Genomic DNA, 15,830 nt, shown 5'->3' with positions numbered 1-15,830 from the left:
GCTTTATATTGGAAATACGTTCTTTGAGTTCGTTTAAATACTGTTAGAAAAAGTAATTATATTCTGTCGATATCAACCTGATTTAAACTGCACTTTAAAATACCTTTGGTAAATAAAAGGTTAAATGCTTTTCTTGCTAATTAACATTGAAGAATTAAGAAAACGGCATGCTCTAGAAGTTCATAATATTACCAAAGTTTTATTGCTGGCTGATTTACTTATTATTTCATGGATGTAATGTGAGTATTTTAGTTTTATTTGTGCAGCGTTATTTAATAAAGAAAACAGACACAAAATATCAAGGAACATTAAATTTATTCATACATTTGTGAAGAAAAGATGGAACAAAATTTTAGTACTGAATACGAGCACGTTAATTACAATCTTTCCACATTGGCAGTCGATACAAACTCGACACTTTTGAATAGATAAGTACAACTCATCGGTCCAGTTGATACAGAATTCCTGGAATTTCATGATTGCTGGCAGTTCATGATGCACATGCTTGAAAATATAATGCAGTATTGTTTATTTAGATGCTGTTTGGACTTCATACCCCATTTTTCAGTGGTAGAAGTTATCTTTGCGGCGGTATAAAGTGAACATACGTGAGAAAAAATATTTTTGCTGAATTCTGCAAGTGGAACGTTGAAAAAGACCTTATTCTTCTGCTTTCTCCTCCTTCTTGGCTCCCAAAGCCCAGTCGGGTTTGGCCTAAAAATAGTTAATAAATAATTAGAATTAAAATTAAAACCTTTTTTTTTTCTTGCTGGGGGAGACTCAGATTATTATTATTTTCTTGCTTATCTTTTAATTTAAGAATAAAAGATGTAGTTTTGACTTAAATTTATCGGTTTCATTTTCCAGTATAGAAAATTTCTTTTCTTTAATTAAAATTTCCGTTTTTATTTTTTAATTTATTTATTTATCAAAATTATTTATTTAAATAAAAAAATTTTAAATATATTTTTGAAAAATTTAATTATTTACAATAAATTTTCTTACAAAATTAAATATTTTAATAATATTTTTTCAATGCCTAAAAAAATTTATAAAAATTTGCTATAAAATATGAGTTTATATAACAGATTAAGAAAATCTGTTTTTAGAAAATCTTATAAAATCTTAATTTTTCTTTTCTGTTAATTACTTTTTCTTTAAATATCAAAAATACATTAACTTACAACATATCAAATGTTATATTTCTCATTTTTTATTTAATCATTCAAACACATAAAAAAAAACTGTTCTTATGCTAATTTTTAATAAGGTCATTTTTTTTTTGTTAAACTATGCTTTCTAGAAAAAATACTGGTAATAAAGAAAAAAAACTACATAATTTTAATAATTATTTATATTTGTATATAGTCCTAAATATTGAGTTGAAAATCATAATTTAGATATACAGCTAAAAATAGAAGCTACTTAAAATTCGTTTGACATATTTTATGTCTATATTTAATTTAAATGAAAAGAAGTAAATATGTATAAGTAAAATATAACACAAAGCAGAATAAAATATTATAAAAGCAGATTTAGTTCATTAAATGTTAAATCTTACAATTTAGGGCTAAAAAAATAACTAAATGTTACTCTAAAAAACTACCTTACTTTTATACCGAAATAAAATAAAGAGAAATAAGGTCATACATATATAAACTTACCTTCCAATTATAAAAGCTTCATTCATTTAAATGTTTCTACTAAGCATTTTGTGTTAATTGCTAACTAACATTTAAAATGTATTAAAAACTGCGTTCTTTGTTAATAAAAAATATTCTAAGCAAAATATATTTCTTTATAAATCTTTTGCAAAAACTACTACACAAAAAAATTGAAATACAAAAATATTTAATATTATAAACAAAATTCCGGAAAAGGAAAATACTTATAAGATGCACTTATGACGCATAGAAAAAAAACATTAATCATTTTAAAATAGGCGCTAAAAATTATTTAGAAAACACACAAAATATCAACACAAAAAGATGAAAAACAAGGGGAAAAAATGGAAAAAAGTCTGGAGCTAGGACACAAACACAATCTCATTGCGAAACTTATGCCTTTATTTTCCATGATCTCTTCGAATTTAAACATTTTCCGATCTGCATATTTTTGCATATTTTAACCAAATCTGAATACAAAATTTTTTTAAAAAATGTTTTCATTGTAAAGAGCAAAAATACCAACAAATGATGTTTTCTCTTTTTAATCATTTTTATTGTAAATAATTCGCATTTTCAATGTGATTTTTTAAACAATATTTAGCAAAATATTTCTATAAGAAAATATGTAGCACATAAATGCAAATTATTTTGCAATTCTATTTAGATGAATTTTAATTGAATTTTCGATTTATTATTTATTTATATTTATTATTCATTTATATATATTCATATATATATGATTCATTCATAATTAAATTTTTTGCCTTTATGGGTTTTTTTATCCTCATAAATACATTAAATGATTACACAATTAAATGATCCACTTTATATTAGATGAAATGTGCGTTTTTGCCATTTTCACTTAAGCACGAATTTGTATTTATTTACTGATGTGTACATATATTTCTGAAAAAAAGAGCTTTAAAGAAAAGATCAAAAAATTCCTATAGTTGCAAATTATTTTCATTATAAAGTATAATTATGATTTTTTTTCTGTAACGTCAATTTAAATCTACAATAAATAAGCAGAACGGAAAAAGTTTCTCATAAATACCAAACCCTTTTGAAAAAACAAAAACCCATTTACGGAAAAAAACTGAATCAAAAAACTGAATGAAAATCCTTCATCCCAAAAACGAAAGAGCCTACCAAAATATCGCAACATATTCTAAAATGCATGACGAAAATTCTGATCTATAAAATCAAGTCAATTAAAAATACTCTGACGGAGCTCAAATGAATAAACCAAAAATTTTGGAAAAGATAAGTTTGTCATTTTTATTGAAATAATTTGTGTACAGATTCTGAAAATTGTTTTAATTTGGATTGTGTGGTTGTATACTGAACAAGACAGTCATTGTATGTCCGAAGCACAAAGAAGGAGCAACAAAGATGGTGATATGACGATGGGTTTACTTGGCGGCCCATTCGGGCTTTTCCGGTTTCTGTGAAAACGAAAAACAAAAGACATCGATGTAAACAGTGGTAATTTAACTCAATAGTATAAATAATAATAATTGACAAAACTTCTGCTTGTCAATTGAAAATAAATTTAAGCTGGAAACGTTATTCCAAGAATTATACAGATTTTTTTTATATGCAATTTTTAAACATCATATTTTTTCTGTACACACTCTTTTTCAGCTATCATAACTGAAGTTTATATTTTATAAGAAGTATATAACGTTTTTTAAACATATTTAATTCTTGATCATTTTCGTAAATTCTCTAAATTCTTTCTTTTCACCTTAAAAATGAGAAAAAATAAATTATCTAAAAATGGCAATTTTCAAGTTAATTAACAAATAATAATTAATAATTATCGATGGTTATTTCGTCCAGAATATTGCTGGATGTTTTTCATCAAATCGTATTTAGAGCATACAATTGTGAGAATGATTTTCCATTTTATCTTCAACACAATAAACTTCAATGCCTGCTTATGGCTATTTTTAATCGGCATTTTCTTTAAAAAGTTTAATTGATGTATAGAAACACAAAGAAAAAATTAAAAACAAATTAGATGAATATCGCTAACAATTTGAACGATTCCTTTAAATCATCCTTTAATAGAAGCATGAAACAGGAAGATATTTTTACCAAATTGTGATTAATATCTTTCGAAAACATAAATGTTATTTAGACACAGGATTAATCATGTTTTTCTTGTTAACAAACACTGGATTCTATTTTATTATTAGAAATCGAATCTAATTCCTAATATGCCATAAATCCTATCAGTCTAGGATTTTTTTTCCACATTCGAAATTCTTTGCTAAGTTGACAATACTTACAGATTTAGAAAACTGCATTTGTTTATTTCAGATTCCCTTAGTTCTAGTTTAAAAAGTACTATATTAAATTCTTCTCAACATACAAGTTTTCTTTTTCATTAAATATATAAAAGATATAAGGAGTTAAGCTAGTAAAATAAATTAAATTAAATAACTCGCGTATTCTTATCCTTTTTTTTTTGAAAAAATATAACAAAAAGATAAGAAAAATTCTTTCATATTGCACCATTACATTAGCCAAATAATAAAAAGATTGATATATGCGAAAGTTAGTTGTTTCTTGTACATTCTAGTTGTATAACTTTTTGCCTCACTTGATACTGATGAATAATAACAAAAATTAAACGCTGTTAGAATCAAAATAATAAACATATAATTTGAAACGTATTTGTTATTATTACTTATTAAATTTAAAGTTAAATAATAATTTTCATGGAGATGAGAAAGCCATTTGTAGTGTATAAATAAAAAAAAATATTTGATTAAACTGTCTATCTTAAATCAGAATTTAATTTTAAGCAATAATTTTAACGAGAATCGTTTAAATCTTATTATATATCTGCAAGACATGTTCACAACCAGTTATTAATAATAATTATGCCTAGGTTCAAAAATGTTTTGTACATATACACGAACACATACAGACAAACATTTTGGGAAAAAAATAATCATGCTTTAGACATGCAAAAGATATTATGAAATAATAGTAAGACAGAAGAGACAAAACTACATGTAACTATAGCTCGAGCATGCTAGCTGATTCTTTTCAATTTTAATTTGATGTTGAATAATGAAAAAACATAGACTACAAAATTAATCTGAAGGACATAAATTTTATATTTTTGCAATGTATTAGAAATAAAGATGAATATAGTCTCATGCACTTTAAAAAATTCTACCTCCTTAACATCCTCATCAAGCTTGAACTTGGTGGAAGGTCCAACAGATTTCAGGTTGGCTCGGAAGCTGTGATCAGCCTTCTTGGCTGCTCGCATCAGTTTCTCGAATCTAGGTTGAAATTCATTAATAAATTCAAAGAACGTCTCTAAAAAACTTTCTTTCCCTTCCATTCAAATAAAATTTCCCAGTCAAATGCCGTTTTATTTTTCCATAATGAAAAAACTTTACAACTATTTTTATTAAGAAAAGTATGTTATTTTATTGGAATCAAACGATCAGCAATCCCAACTAAATCCTGTAACTTGTAAGATACATATTATACCAAAGCAATCACGCAAATAGTTTTTTTCGATCATCAAAATCAATTTAAAATTCAAAAAAAAAAAACCTTATAGAAATGTAGTAAACAATTAATATTTGCGCTCAACTTTTCTAGGTATTTTTTAGTGCGTACCCACTTGACGTCCTAAAAATTATCCGCGTTCCATATACTCCAATCCCATCCATAATGTATAATTAAAGTTCGCACATATCTATCATTGTCCATCAATATATCATTTTCCTATGGTTGTAGGAGATCATTTCATATATGCCTGAGGGTAGGCGTAGCACAGGTTGAGAAATGTTGATAAGTTAACTAATTCTATCAATTTATATAATAAAATTATCTTCTTTTGTAATGTTGAGGCGAGCCCACCGTGGTCTTATGGAATAAGGTATGGGATTATTAATGAACATGAATTGGATGAAGAAGGGTATAAGTTCCATCCTTTGATTGTATTCTTAACTAGCATTATTCAAAAACCAATACATATAATTAATATACTATATATAATTTCCCAGATTCTTTTTCCAAGTATAAAACAAATGTGGAATAGTTTATCTCAGGTACTAAAAAGTCCCTACGACCACGTGATGATATCATTCCTTCCTTTTCTCAATAGCCATTGGCTGTTAATTTTGATTAGATGTGCCGCTGTCCTAGTCGGATTAGAATCATCATTACTATGAAATTAATCATTCCAATTCAATAAAGATATAAAAAACCAACAATGCGAAGATGCGGAATAATAATGCTTATCGTTCAGCAGCATATAAAAAATGACTTCCATAAATACCCATTTTATTATTTAATTCTATTTAAATATGTTATCTAAACTTTGACCTTTAGATATTCCAATATTTTACTAAGAAGTAGTTTCGTTGTCAATGCAATGTATAGTTTTTAAAGGACTTGGTATTCAAAAAAGTGTTGATCAAATTCAAATTATTTAAATTAAAACCACTTGAAAGTTTTTATTCTCGCTTTAATTGCTTCTTCTTTAAACCTTGATCTTACATTACCTTGATTTAAATTCAGCGAAGGACAATAAATATCATGAAGAAAACTAATAGATGAAAAAACACTATACAGTCGTCTATAACAGAAAAACCTTTAGCTGAAGACTTGGAAAGGTTTTCATCTGGCTGTGTTCCAGTATTTTGTTGAATAGGAGCCCAGATAATTATTTTCTTAGCGGAGGTTCGTAAGAATCACAATATCTTATTATAAAATAGGGATTACTTATATGAAATTTTCTAATCACAACCCCTAATAGGGAAAAAAACTTGAGGTCCTATTTTTTTTCATTATTTTATTTATCATTACCTCCAGTGATAAACCACCTTTGATGCATAACGATTTAAAAAAATTATCAAAATGAAAAAAAAATAATAATTTCTTTAAAAATAATCTACTTCTTAATAGTTTTAATCATTAATAATTTTCATTTTTACATAACATGTATCTGTAGATAGAATAAAAAGACTTACTTTCCGTATTCGAATCTGGATACTTTCTTAAGAGGTGGTTTGATGCTATGAAAAATAAAAATAAATTTATAAGTAAACGAAACTAAAAAAAAGGTTTCCGAAAAATTGCAATTTTAAAATAAATTTCAATATAAAATTCCACTTACAATTTTCCTCGCAAATCGTTGACTTGCATGTTCAATTCGTTGATCTGTAATTGAAATAAGCATTAAACTCAAATAATTTAAGTCAATTACAACTGATTATATTTTATGTTTGCATTATTTAAAAAGCAGAAAATTTTGTGATTTTATTTATGTTTCATTTCCTAAAAATAACTTACACTGCAGTATTAAAGATTTTTTCCAAGTATTTATTTCATTTATTTGGCAAAAACTACTGACGAACTCTTTTTTTATTACATAAATTGTATGCTATTTAATTTTAATTGGTGCTTTCTCAAAAGTTTATTTCTTTTCATCCTAAATAAAATTATACTGCTTTTCTAGATTCATCGATTGTTCTAAATTAATCTGAAATTATTATTAAACATTTTGAATTGTTTTGTGAATGTGTTTTGTCTCTATTCACTCATATTGAAAAAAAGTCGTTTTCTATAATCAAATCCAAAGAATAAAATGAAAACGATTTCACTTAGTATGTTGTCAAATATATTACATTTATTTTATAATTTTAAAATTAATGGAAAATCCAAAATTTCACTTGGAATGAATTCATTTTAATTTTAGCAATCTCAAATTAATTTTTCTGTGGGTGATTGAAAAAAAATCATTAAATTTATTTTTATTAGTTTTTCTAAACTTTATTTTTAAAAAACAATTCAACTCGCAACAAACATATTTTTAACTAAGATGTTTGAATCACTTTTAAAAAGTTAATCATTAATAACAATCGAATTAATAACAAACTGTGAAAATTCATCTTGCAATTTATAATGGGAACTGTCCTAAAATCCTGTTGGGAAATATGATTAGAAACGCCAGTTGGATGAACTAGAGGACACTAGTAGCCAGCGTTTTAATTACATCGGCACCATCTAATTCATTTAATCTTGATTTTCGTGTTAGAAAGATAAATTCATGATCCAACGAATTCCCAACAACCAGCATTGTTGCAAATATCTCTACAGCCTCATAAATTTCTGTGAAATGCCGGATATTTTTGAAATTTTGGCTTGCTAAAGCATCTATCCTTTCTATGAAGAATGCTTATTAAGAACGGTATGAATTTTGAGCAGTTCTTGGACAAATGGATGTATCCACAAGCAATTTACCCACAACCCAAGCGTTAAGTATCGTCGTATAAAGAGTTTTCACCCGTAATTGATTCATCATACTTGCTTCTCCATGTATCTATTCTCTAGTTCAGCGGTTCCCAGCACTCTTTTATGTACCCCAATATTAGATTCTTATTTTTAAATGCCATTTATTGTCGCCCAAGTTCTCATTCACTGCTTCACGGAAGGAATTTATTATTAAAAATTTGAAAAGTTAGCTTAAGATTCGAAAGGTTCAAAAGTTATTTAATAATATATGTAACATTTATTTTTGATTATACACTTTATTCTATTTTATATAATAACATCGATTCTATGTCTTAATAAATGAAAACATTTAATCATTTTTTATTAATTAATGGCTAAAACTGATAATTATTCATTGCTATAATCTGTTATTGAAATGTAAAAAGTTTCCAATGTAATTTTTTATATAATTAAATTTTAATGTAAGCTTTTTTATGGAGCCAAATTTTATAAAATTAAGTTCAAATGAAGGCCTAATTTCATTCTGGTGCCACACAAACTTTTTTTAAGTCCAGTTTTTAATATCTGTTATAAATATATGTACAAATCGAGTACACTTTTTTCCAAAAATTATATGTTTGTGAAGAGTATTGAATATTTTATTACTTTAACATTAATTTCTTACTACTTTTTCTTCATTAATATCCACTAGGATTTCAGATTTCCATACATTTCTCCTTTCACACACATAATTTCATTTTCATTAGGAAAATTTAATTCCGTTTTATTTCTTTTAATTCTTTCATATCATAGCATGAAAATCTCTGGTGAATTTTCCAATCATTTACATTTATGTGATTGTGGTTTGTTTTCGTACTAAACATCAAATCAGCTTATACCTTTGTAAAAATATATATATATATATATATATATATATATTTGAAACATTTTTGTCCATTATATTAATTCTGCGTCTAATACGGCTATGCCATTGCATCAAAGGCCGTGCTGTTATTCGTTAACAAATATTCATTGAACTGACTTACGTCCATATGATCCTTTTTAAAAACAAACACAAATCCAAGAACTGACCTTATATTCTTTGTGCCTTGAGTCAAATTCCATGTCGAATTTTTCACTCTCCAGTTTAGCAATTCTGTCATGATATTCTTTGCAGATTTGCATTAGTTCGGCTGCAAAAAGCAATTTGGGGGAAAGAAGCAAGATAAAAAAAATGCATTAAACCAGTTAACAAAGCGATTTAGTTAGTTTGCTATAAATAACGAATTTTGAAGGAGGGGAAACATGACACAAAGACACAAACAAACATAGGAAGAGCTTGTGAGGAATCGGCGCCAGAGCTTTCAAACGACTTGACAAAACATACATACAAAAATCTATTTTAAAAATGTGAGTTCAAAGATTTTGTTTGCTTTTCAAATTCTGTAACTGGCAGCGCCGAATACCACGAATTGAGAAACTCACCTAAGCGAAAAACTTAGATGAGAAATTAGATGTAAATTTTGCTAGAAAATGTTTAGATAAATTTCAAATATTTGATTATCCATCCTTATATATATAAGTAAGAAAATATTAATTACGCATAAAATATGCTTTTTCCGTCCTTTATCGAATTTATTGGTTCCAAATTATTGCAAAAGGCTGAAATCAGAAATAATTGGTATTATTAAAATAGTTCTTAAGACAAGTTTTAGCAAGTCTTTTGATAACAGCCAAAGCCATTACTTATTATTTTCAAATTTATTGAACAATGTAGATGAAATAATTATGTAATACAATGGTGCAGTAACTGCAACGAAACAGTTTATTTTTTCGTATGGAAACGTTTCATTAGATTTCGAATCCATTAAAGTCGAAGCCAGCGTTTAAACCAGATAAGAAAAATGAAAAAAATTGCAGGTACACATATGTGTACCTCGGGACTGAAGAGGTTACATGTTACAGTACAGCAGCCTGATAAGTTATTATATTTAACTCTTCTTCATATTTATATAGGAAATGTAATATATTTATTTTTGACAATTTTAAAATGTTTAAGCAAGTGCATTTACCAAAATGTCAATGCTTAAGCACAAATACGTCTTGCAAAAAATATTATATTTTAACTTATGTATATAAAGCAAACAAATCTTATGAACCCTTTGCGTTAAAAAAAAAATATTCTAAAATCTATCTACGAAACAAAACAAAAAGGCCATACAAACAAAAAAAAATACAAACCGACAAAAACAAAGAAAAGTAAGAAGAAAAAAACAATCGCAAAAGCGTGAGTGGCTGAGCTCAAAATAAAAAAAAAACGAATTAAAAAACCCGATATTATTGATGGTGCATCACAGAATCGAATGAGCCATACCACAAATTCCTTCTGTCTAACAGCGTATTCCAAATCATATTTAGCGTCTTCTAGCTTCATGATCCTCTGATGGTACTCTTTGCAGATGGCCTGCAGGGCAGCTGAGGCCAGCGCGGGGAAATGGAAGAAGAGGAAAGGGAAAGTGCAGGAAGGGGAACGAAATATCGGAAAAAGAACAGGAATTAACGTTTCAGTACAGAAGTAGTGGGAGAACATAAAAATGCAACCAGAAATGAACCATAAGCCAAATCATTAAGGTGTCTGGAAAATATCTCAACATTTTTTTTCATACATTATCATCCTTTTTAATTGTTTCCCAATATCTAGTTTCTAAATCATTGGAAACAAGCTTTCAGTTGAAAAAAATGCTTTAAATGACATAAATAATATTTTATGCTGTTTAAGTCAATAAATGAACTACAGAAAAAAATTACAAAAATGTACATTTTTATTTTACGGTCCTATTTGTCATATTTAATTACATTTACTAGGCCCACTATTTTTTGAAACAAAAAAGCGTTTCTTCTGCAATCAAAATCTGAAAAATTATAATTCAATTAAAACAAAATGCATTGAATGCATGCCCTTCTTTGAGGCAGTTGATTCTGACTTTTACAATTCTTTAAAGAGTATGTCTAACTGTATTGAACTGTTATACAGATAGTTACAGAAGGCTCACAAGTTAGAGTTTCTATTTCGTTGACGGATATGATTATAACTTAAATAACATCGAAAGATATTTTAATCATTTCACAGATTTGCTGTTATAGATTTCGGAAGAAATAAGAATCGGAATAATTTTCTATGCATGATACAAGCATTTTTAGTAATTATAATCTTCTATGTAAATAAAAATTTATTAAATTAAATATTTCTGCTTATATGAGTTTATTGACGCTAACACCTATCTGATTATGTTTCAGAAGTATAATAAGACTACAGAAGGCATCTGACTAATTTTCAAATATTAATAAAAATTTTCATAATATATTTAATCAAAAATTTGGTTGGATAGTAAGCATAGAAAAAGATCCTTAATCTGATTTCAAACGTATTGCATTCCTCTTTTTCTCCCTTTGTTTTATGCATTAAATGATTCATTTCTGTTTGCTTGACAATTAAACATTTTTCAAAATATTCTGAAGAGTTATTTGAATACAATCATTTCTTCAATCTCTATTCAATTTATAACAATAATAATTTTTACAATTTTCCAAGAATGAATATAAAGATAAAATCTGCATTTTTTCTTTATATTACACTAAAACCCTTCTTATAAAAAGTAAATTTCAGGATAAATATCTTGAGTTTCTTTGAAAAGCTAAATTGGTATACATTCCTTAAAATTTATAAATCATAAAAATATATTGTGTATTCAAATAACTTATCAAAGGCATGATTTAAACATATCTGGACAATCACAAATAAAGGACAGTATAAATCTAGTTTTATACATATACACAAGATTACTAATAATAACAAGAAAATAAATTAATTCAATCTTTTTATATCTGTTACTTTTAAAAGAACTACGTAAAGTTTTCCAGTATTTTAAATCTAATTTGTATAAAATTATAATGAAATTCCACTTTGAAATAGATTATTTGATTTTATTTAATACAATTTCAAATTTTTAAAGTAAGTCTTTTTTTTTCTTTGCTATTATTTAATTTCGAAATAATATTAATAATAGATTGAAACATTTTATAGCTATAAGATTATTTCCTTAAAATTGTATTTTAACTGAAATTGTTCCAGAAAAGCATAATTTACTTTCGATTCAATAGATGCATTATAGTGCTACAAATAATCAAAAATATTCAAAAATTAGTTAAGTTTTCGTTTAAAAACGATAATAAAAAGAATTAGACAGGCTATTACAATCAGAATAAAAATATTCTATATACTGTTCTTAAATATTCTATCTAAGTTTTGTGGGAGAAAACCACAAATATTATTAGCCATTTTCTTCCACAGTCGCATGCAATTGAAGTATAATGATATAACTAAAAGATTGGTATACAAAACAGGTAGGGAGTATTTTAGGAAATCACAAAATACTATAAAAATGCATAATTCTAATACATATATAATCACATATTGATATATTTTTATCATATATTTTTTCATTTAAATTCCTTAAATTTTTAAGCTTTTGACATACAAAAAAGATATATTTAATAAAAAAATCTATTTTAAATAACAAAAAAGCACTTTTATAAAAAAAATTTACAAATTTCAAGAATTCTTTCCCTGTATCATTGATATTAGCTACGAGTATTCTTTTCCTGTATCGTTGATATTAGCAAATGAGTTTTAAAAAATATCTAGTAAAAAGGTTTATTTTCTGATTTTTTTATTATTCGAAAATATCTGTGACTTATTATTTTTTTCTCCTAAAGGTCTTTTACCTTCATTGATGCCGTCAAGGTTCTTAGAAGGCCCGCACCTCTCGTTGATGGTCCTCCTCCTCTCTTCTGCTTTCCTTTCCTGTTCCTTCTTCAATTCTTCGGCGGCTTTTTTCCTCAAAAGGGTCTATAAAATGCATTTTTTTTTTCTTACAAAATAAAATCTTAACAACTAGTGAATATAAATATCATTACGTTTCTCTTTATCATTATTGAAATTTTTTCTTAATGTAATAAAGCGCTGTTTTCGATAAGATAGTTTCATATTTCCTTTCCCTTTTAAATTTTAATTTTAAATAAAAGATTATAATACATAATTTTAAAATTTTTGCATGTCTTCACACAAATAGGAGTTTACTTCGATTTATTAAGAGGTTTTTTTTGTTTGTTTGTTATTTGTATTCTACATTAAGCCATTAAGTCACTTTTCTATTAATTTTTCCCCTAGACTTTTCAATTTATGAATTAATTAGAAATTGGTTTCTTTGCTGAAATGTATTTGAATGCTATAATGGAAAAAAATAACTTCAATTTCTGACATTCTGGTTAGAACTTTAAACTTTTTGTTAAGATGACGATTGGTCCTTAATAGTCAATACTGTATAATAATTAATTTTTTGAATGAAGCAAACATGCCATCTACAACAAATTTTCAGTTTTAGTTTCTTAGCATTTATTACAATGCTTTATCTTTCTAGTGTTTGTGAAAAATGAACTAACCCATGTAAAACCAAAGAATATATGATTTAATTATATAGATGTTAATTTTTACAGAAATGAATTTTTTTGTTGTTGTTGGTCCTAATTTTATGAATTATTTAGAAATTTTTGAAATCTCCTTTAAAAAATAGTTTAGCTCTATTATTTGTGCTTTTAGGGGTACTAGCGACATATTTTTATTCACATAATTATTTTAATGGGATTCTAAATTTATAAAAAGAAAAAAATTATTAAGAATTAATGCTGTTGTTAAGAACTAATGCTGCTGTAAAAAATTATAAACCTGTTGTTTTCCTAAAATATGAAAAATTTATTTTTTCTGATAAATCATAAGATGATTAAATCCAGCCTAAAACATTCTTTTAGGAAAAAAAACTGAACCTGAAAAGATAACTGCCCTTCTACTCATTTTTAATTTTGATAATTTGTGTTTTGAATCTGAAAGAAAATTCTACTGATCGATTGTTATACGTACCCTTAGTTTCTTCTTACGGGCGGGGGTCATGAAACCTTTCTTGCCACCCTTCTTAGCCTGGGCAGCGGCCTCAAGCCGGGCTCGCACCTCGGCTTTCTTCCTCTCCTTTTCCTCCTGCACCCTCTTTCGTTCCTGAAAACACATACAAAAATTGGTTCTCAATTAGTTGAATTTTTATATCATTGAAAAATTTTTGCATTAATTTCATACTGATATTTTGATTAAATCTGATTTAAGAAGCAAGAAAAATTAAAAATTATTTTAAATAGTGATTAAACATTGATTTGTATACTTACATCGCTATTTTTCGATGAAGCAAAGATTTCACATAGAGGAAAAGAAAAAAATAAAGTGCATTAGTTATAACCAATATGAATACAATCATAGCATAAAAATATAAAAACAAAATTTAAACGCTTTTAAAATAATGACAAATACTGTTACGATAAAAAAAAACTTTATTTAAATAGTTAAAGCAATTTATTAATTTAAATACAAAATAAAAATCATTTGCGTATCTATTTTTAAACTTCATATACTAATATTATTTTAAATCATTATTTCTATATTAGATAGTATGTTTAACTCAAACTGCTTTTCCACAAAACATTAAAATTTAATATATAACAGAACTTATACATAGTAAACTTGTATAAGTATGCTAAAAATATAGTAAATGTAGTAAAAAGTTATAGTTAATAATAATAAAGTTATAGTTAAACATCGTATAAACTTAATATATAGTAAACTTATATATAGTATTTTTAGATCAATGCATTAATTATGAATAAGAAATTAGTTAAATTAAAATTATTCAAAATGCAATGATACTTACTCGGCCATGTTTATCGTTTAAGGGGCCCAAATTTGATGGACCTAAACAGAAAAAAAAATTGAAATAAATTTTTAACGTAATAACAAAATTTATATATTTGATTATTTACAAATAATTTCAAATACCGCAGTTATATTTTATCTGCTCCACCAACCACATAATTCCTCAAATAATTTCCTTTTTTTTCTCTGAATCAGATATCCTACTTATCTAAATTGTAATCCATTTACTATCTTCCATTCTATAGAATCAAGTTTCATATAAAAATTCTTAATTAAATGTAAAGATTCATTACTAAATAATGCCCCTCGCTGTCTCTTCATGTGAAAACCAAGCTTCATATTAAAATGTTAAACCAAATTTTAAGTTACTAAATGATTGGTTAAAATTTTTGATATTTCACTGTTTCTTCATTTAAGACCAAACTACCCGTGAGTAATTCCTGCTTAGATGCAATAGTTTGATATTCTTCAGTTGGTAAAAATTATTTATATTGAAATCTTTCACTTGATCTCCTGTTGATTTAATTGTTTGTATATATGATGGTAAGAAAAAAATCGAATTATATAGAAATAGATATAAACAAAATAAATTATGAAGGAGGCAATTATAACCATATTAAACTGTTTTGTATAGTGTTAAAATATGTAGACTCATACTGAAAAAGGTTATCTGATATTTCTTTACTTTAGAAACTTATTATTAATATAAAAACTGTAAAATGTTGTAAAACTTTCGCGTAATAGGAAGAATACTAAGACTATAACAATGTTGAATTATGGTAAAAATGAATTAAAAAATAAAGAATTATTAGGGGTTTAGCATACTTCAATTGCATAACTATAGTACAGATTTTTTGGGCAGATTCATTCAGAATCTCCCATAACTATTGTACAGATTCTTCTAGCAATTTAATTCAGATTCCCGCATTCTCTCAAATTTAAGGAAAATAACCCATTTACATTTTCCATTATCTATAGCATTTAATCTCACAATTTAATAATACAGTTCCTGGTTCAGTTTTTAAAAAATACATATATTTTGAAATTATACATCAATTACGATTTAGAGGTGTATAAAGAGCAAAATGATTTCCATTAAA

At 26.1% G+C, this 15,830-nt stretch overlaps 2 protein-coding genes across 4 annotated transcripts in view; both read right to left on the bottom strand.

The window, feature by feature from the left end:
• LOC129966586 (troponin T-like) overlaps nucleotides 1-15,830 on the bottom strand; it is a 110,285-nt gene that overhangs the window by 64,946 nt on the left and 29,509 nt on the right. The gene's annotated exons all lie outside the window — the stretch shown is intronic.
• LOC129966587 (troponin I-like) lies at nucleotides 299-14,037 on the bottom strand. 3 transcript variants are annotated; one of them, XM_056081065.1, is made up of 7 exons: nucleotides 13,894-14,037; nucleotides 12,702-12,825; nucleotides 10,291-10,391; nucleotides 6,820-6,863; nucleotides 6,674-6,718; nucleotides 4,861-4,969; nucleotides 299-714 (listed from the first exon to the last, which is right to left on the bottom strand). In XM_056081065.1, exons 1-7 carry the CDS (start codon nucleotides 14,035-14,037, stop codon nucleotides 661-663), a joined length of 621 nt encoding a protein of 206 aa, XP_055937040.1. In that variant the 3' UTR covers nucleotides 299-660. The 3 variants fall into 3 exon arrangements, with proteins under 3 accessions (XP_055937040.1, XP_055937041.1, XP_055937042.1); XM_056081066.1 differs by lacking the exon at nucleotides 10,291-10,391 and adding an exon at nucleotides 9,009-9,109; XM_056081067.1 differs by lacking the exon at nucleotides 299-714 and adding an exon at nucleotides 2,920-3,112.

This window comes from Argiope bruennichi, chromosome 4, assembly GCF_947563725.1.
Source record: "Argiope bruennichi chromosome 4, qqArgBrue1.1, whole genome shotgun sequence".
NCBI lineage: Eukaryota > Metazoa > Arthropoda > Arachnida > Araneae > Araneidae > Argiope > Argiope bruennichi.
The sequence above is the reverse complement of the archived record's forward strand: the minus strand, read 5'-3'. Positions and strand labels throughout refer to the sequence as shown.

Coding starts and splice junctions, on each gene's coding strand:
- LOC129966587 (XM_056081065.1), bottom strand. CDS start 14,037: ATGTGTTTTCAGGAACGAAAGAGGGTGCAGGAGGAAAAGGAGAGGAAG. Junction 6,864..10,290: donor TTAGACAGAAGGAATTTGTG/GTATGGCTCATT, acceptor TTTCAATTACAG/ATCAACGAATTGAACATGCA. Junction 4,970..6,673: donor TCCAGATTCGAATACGGAAA/GTAAGTCTTTTT, acceptor ATTTCAACCTAG/ATTCGAGAAACTGATGCGAG.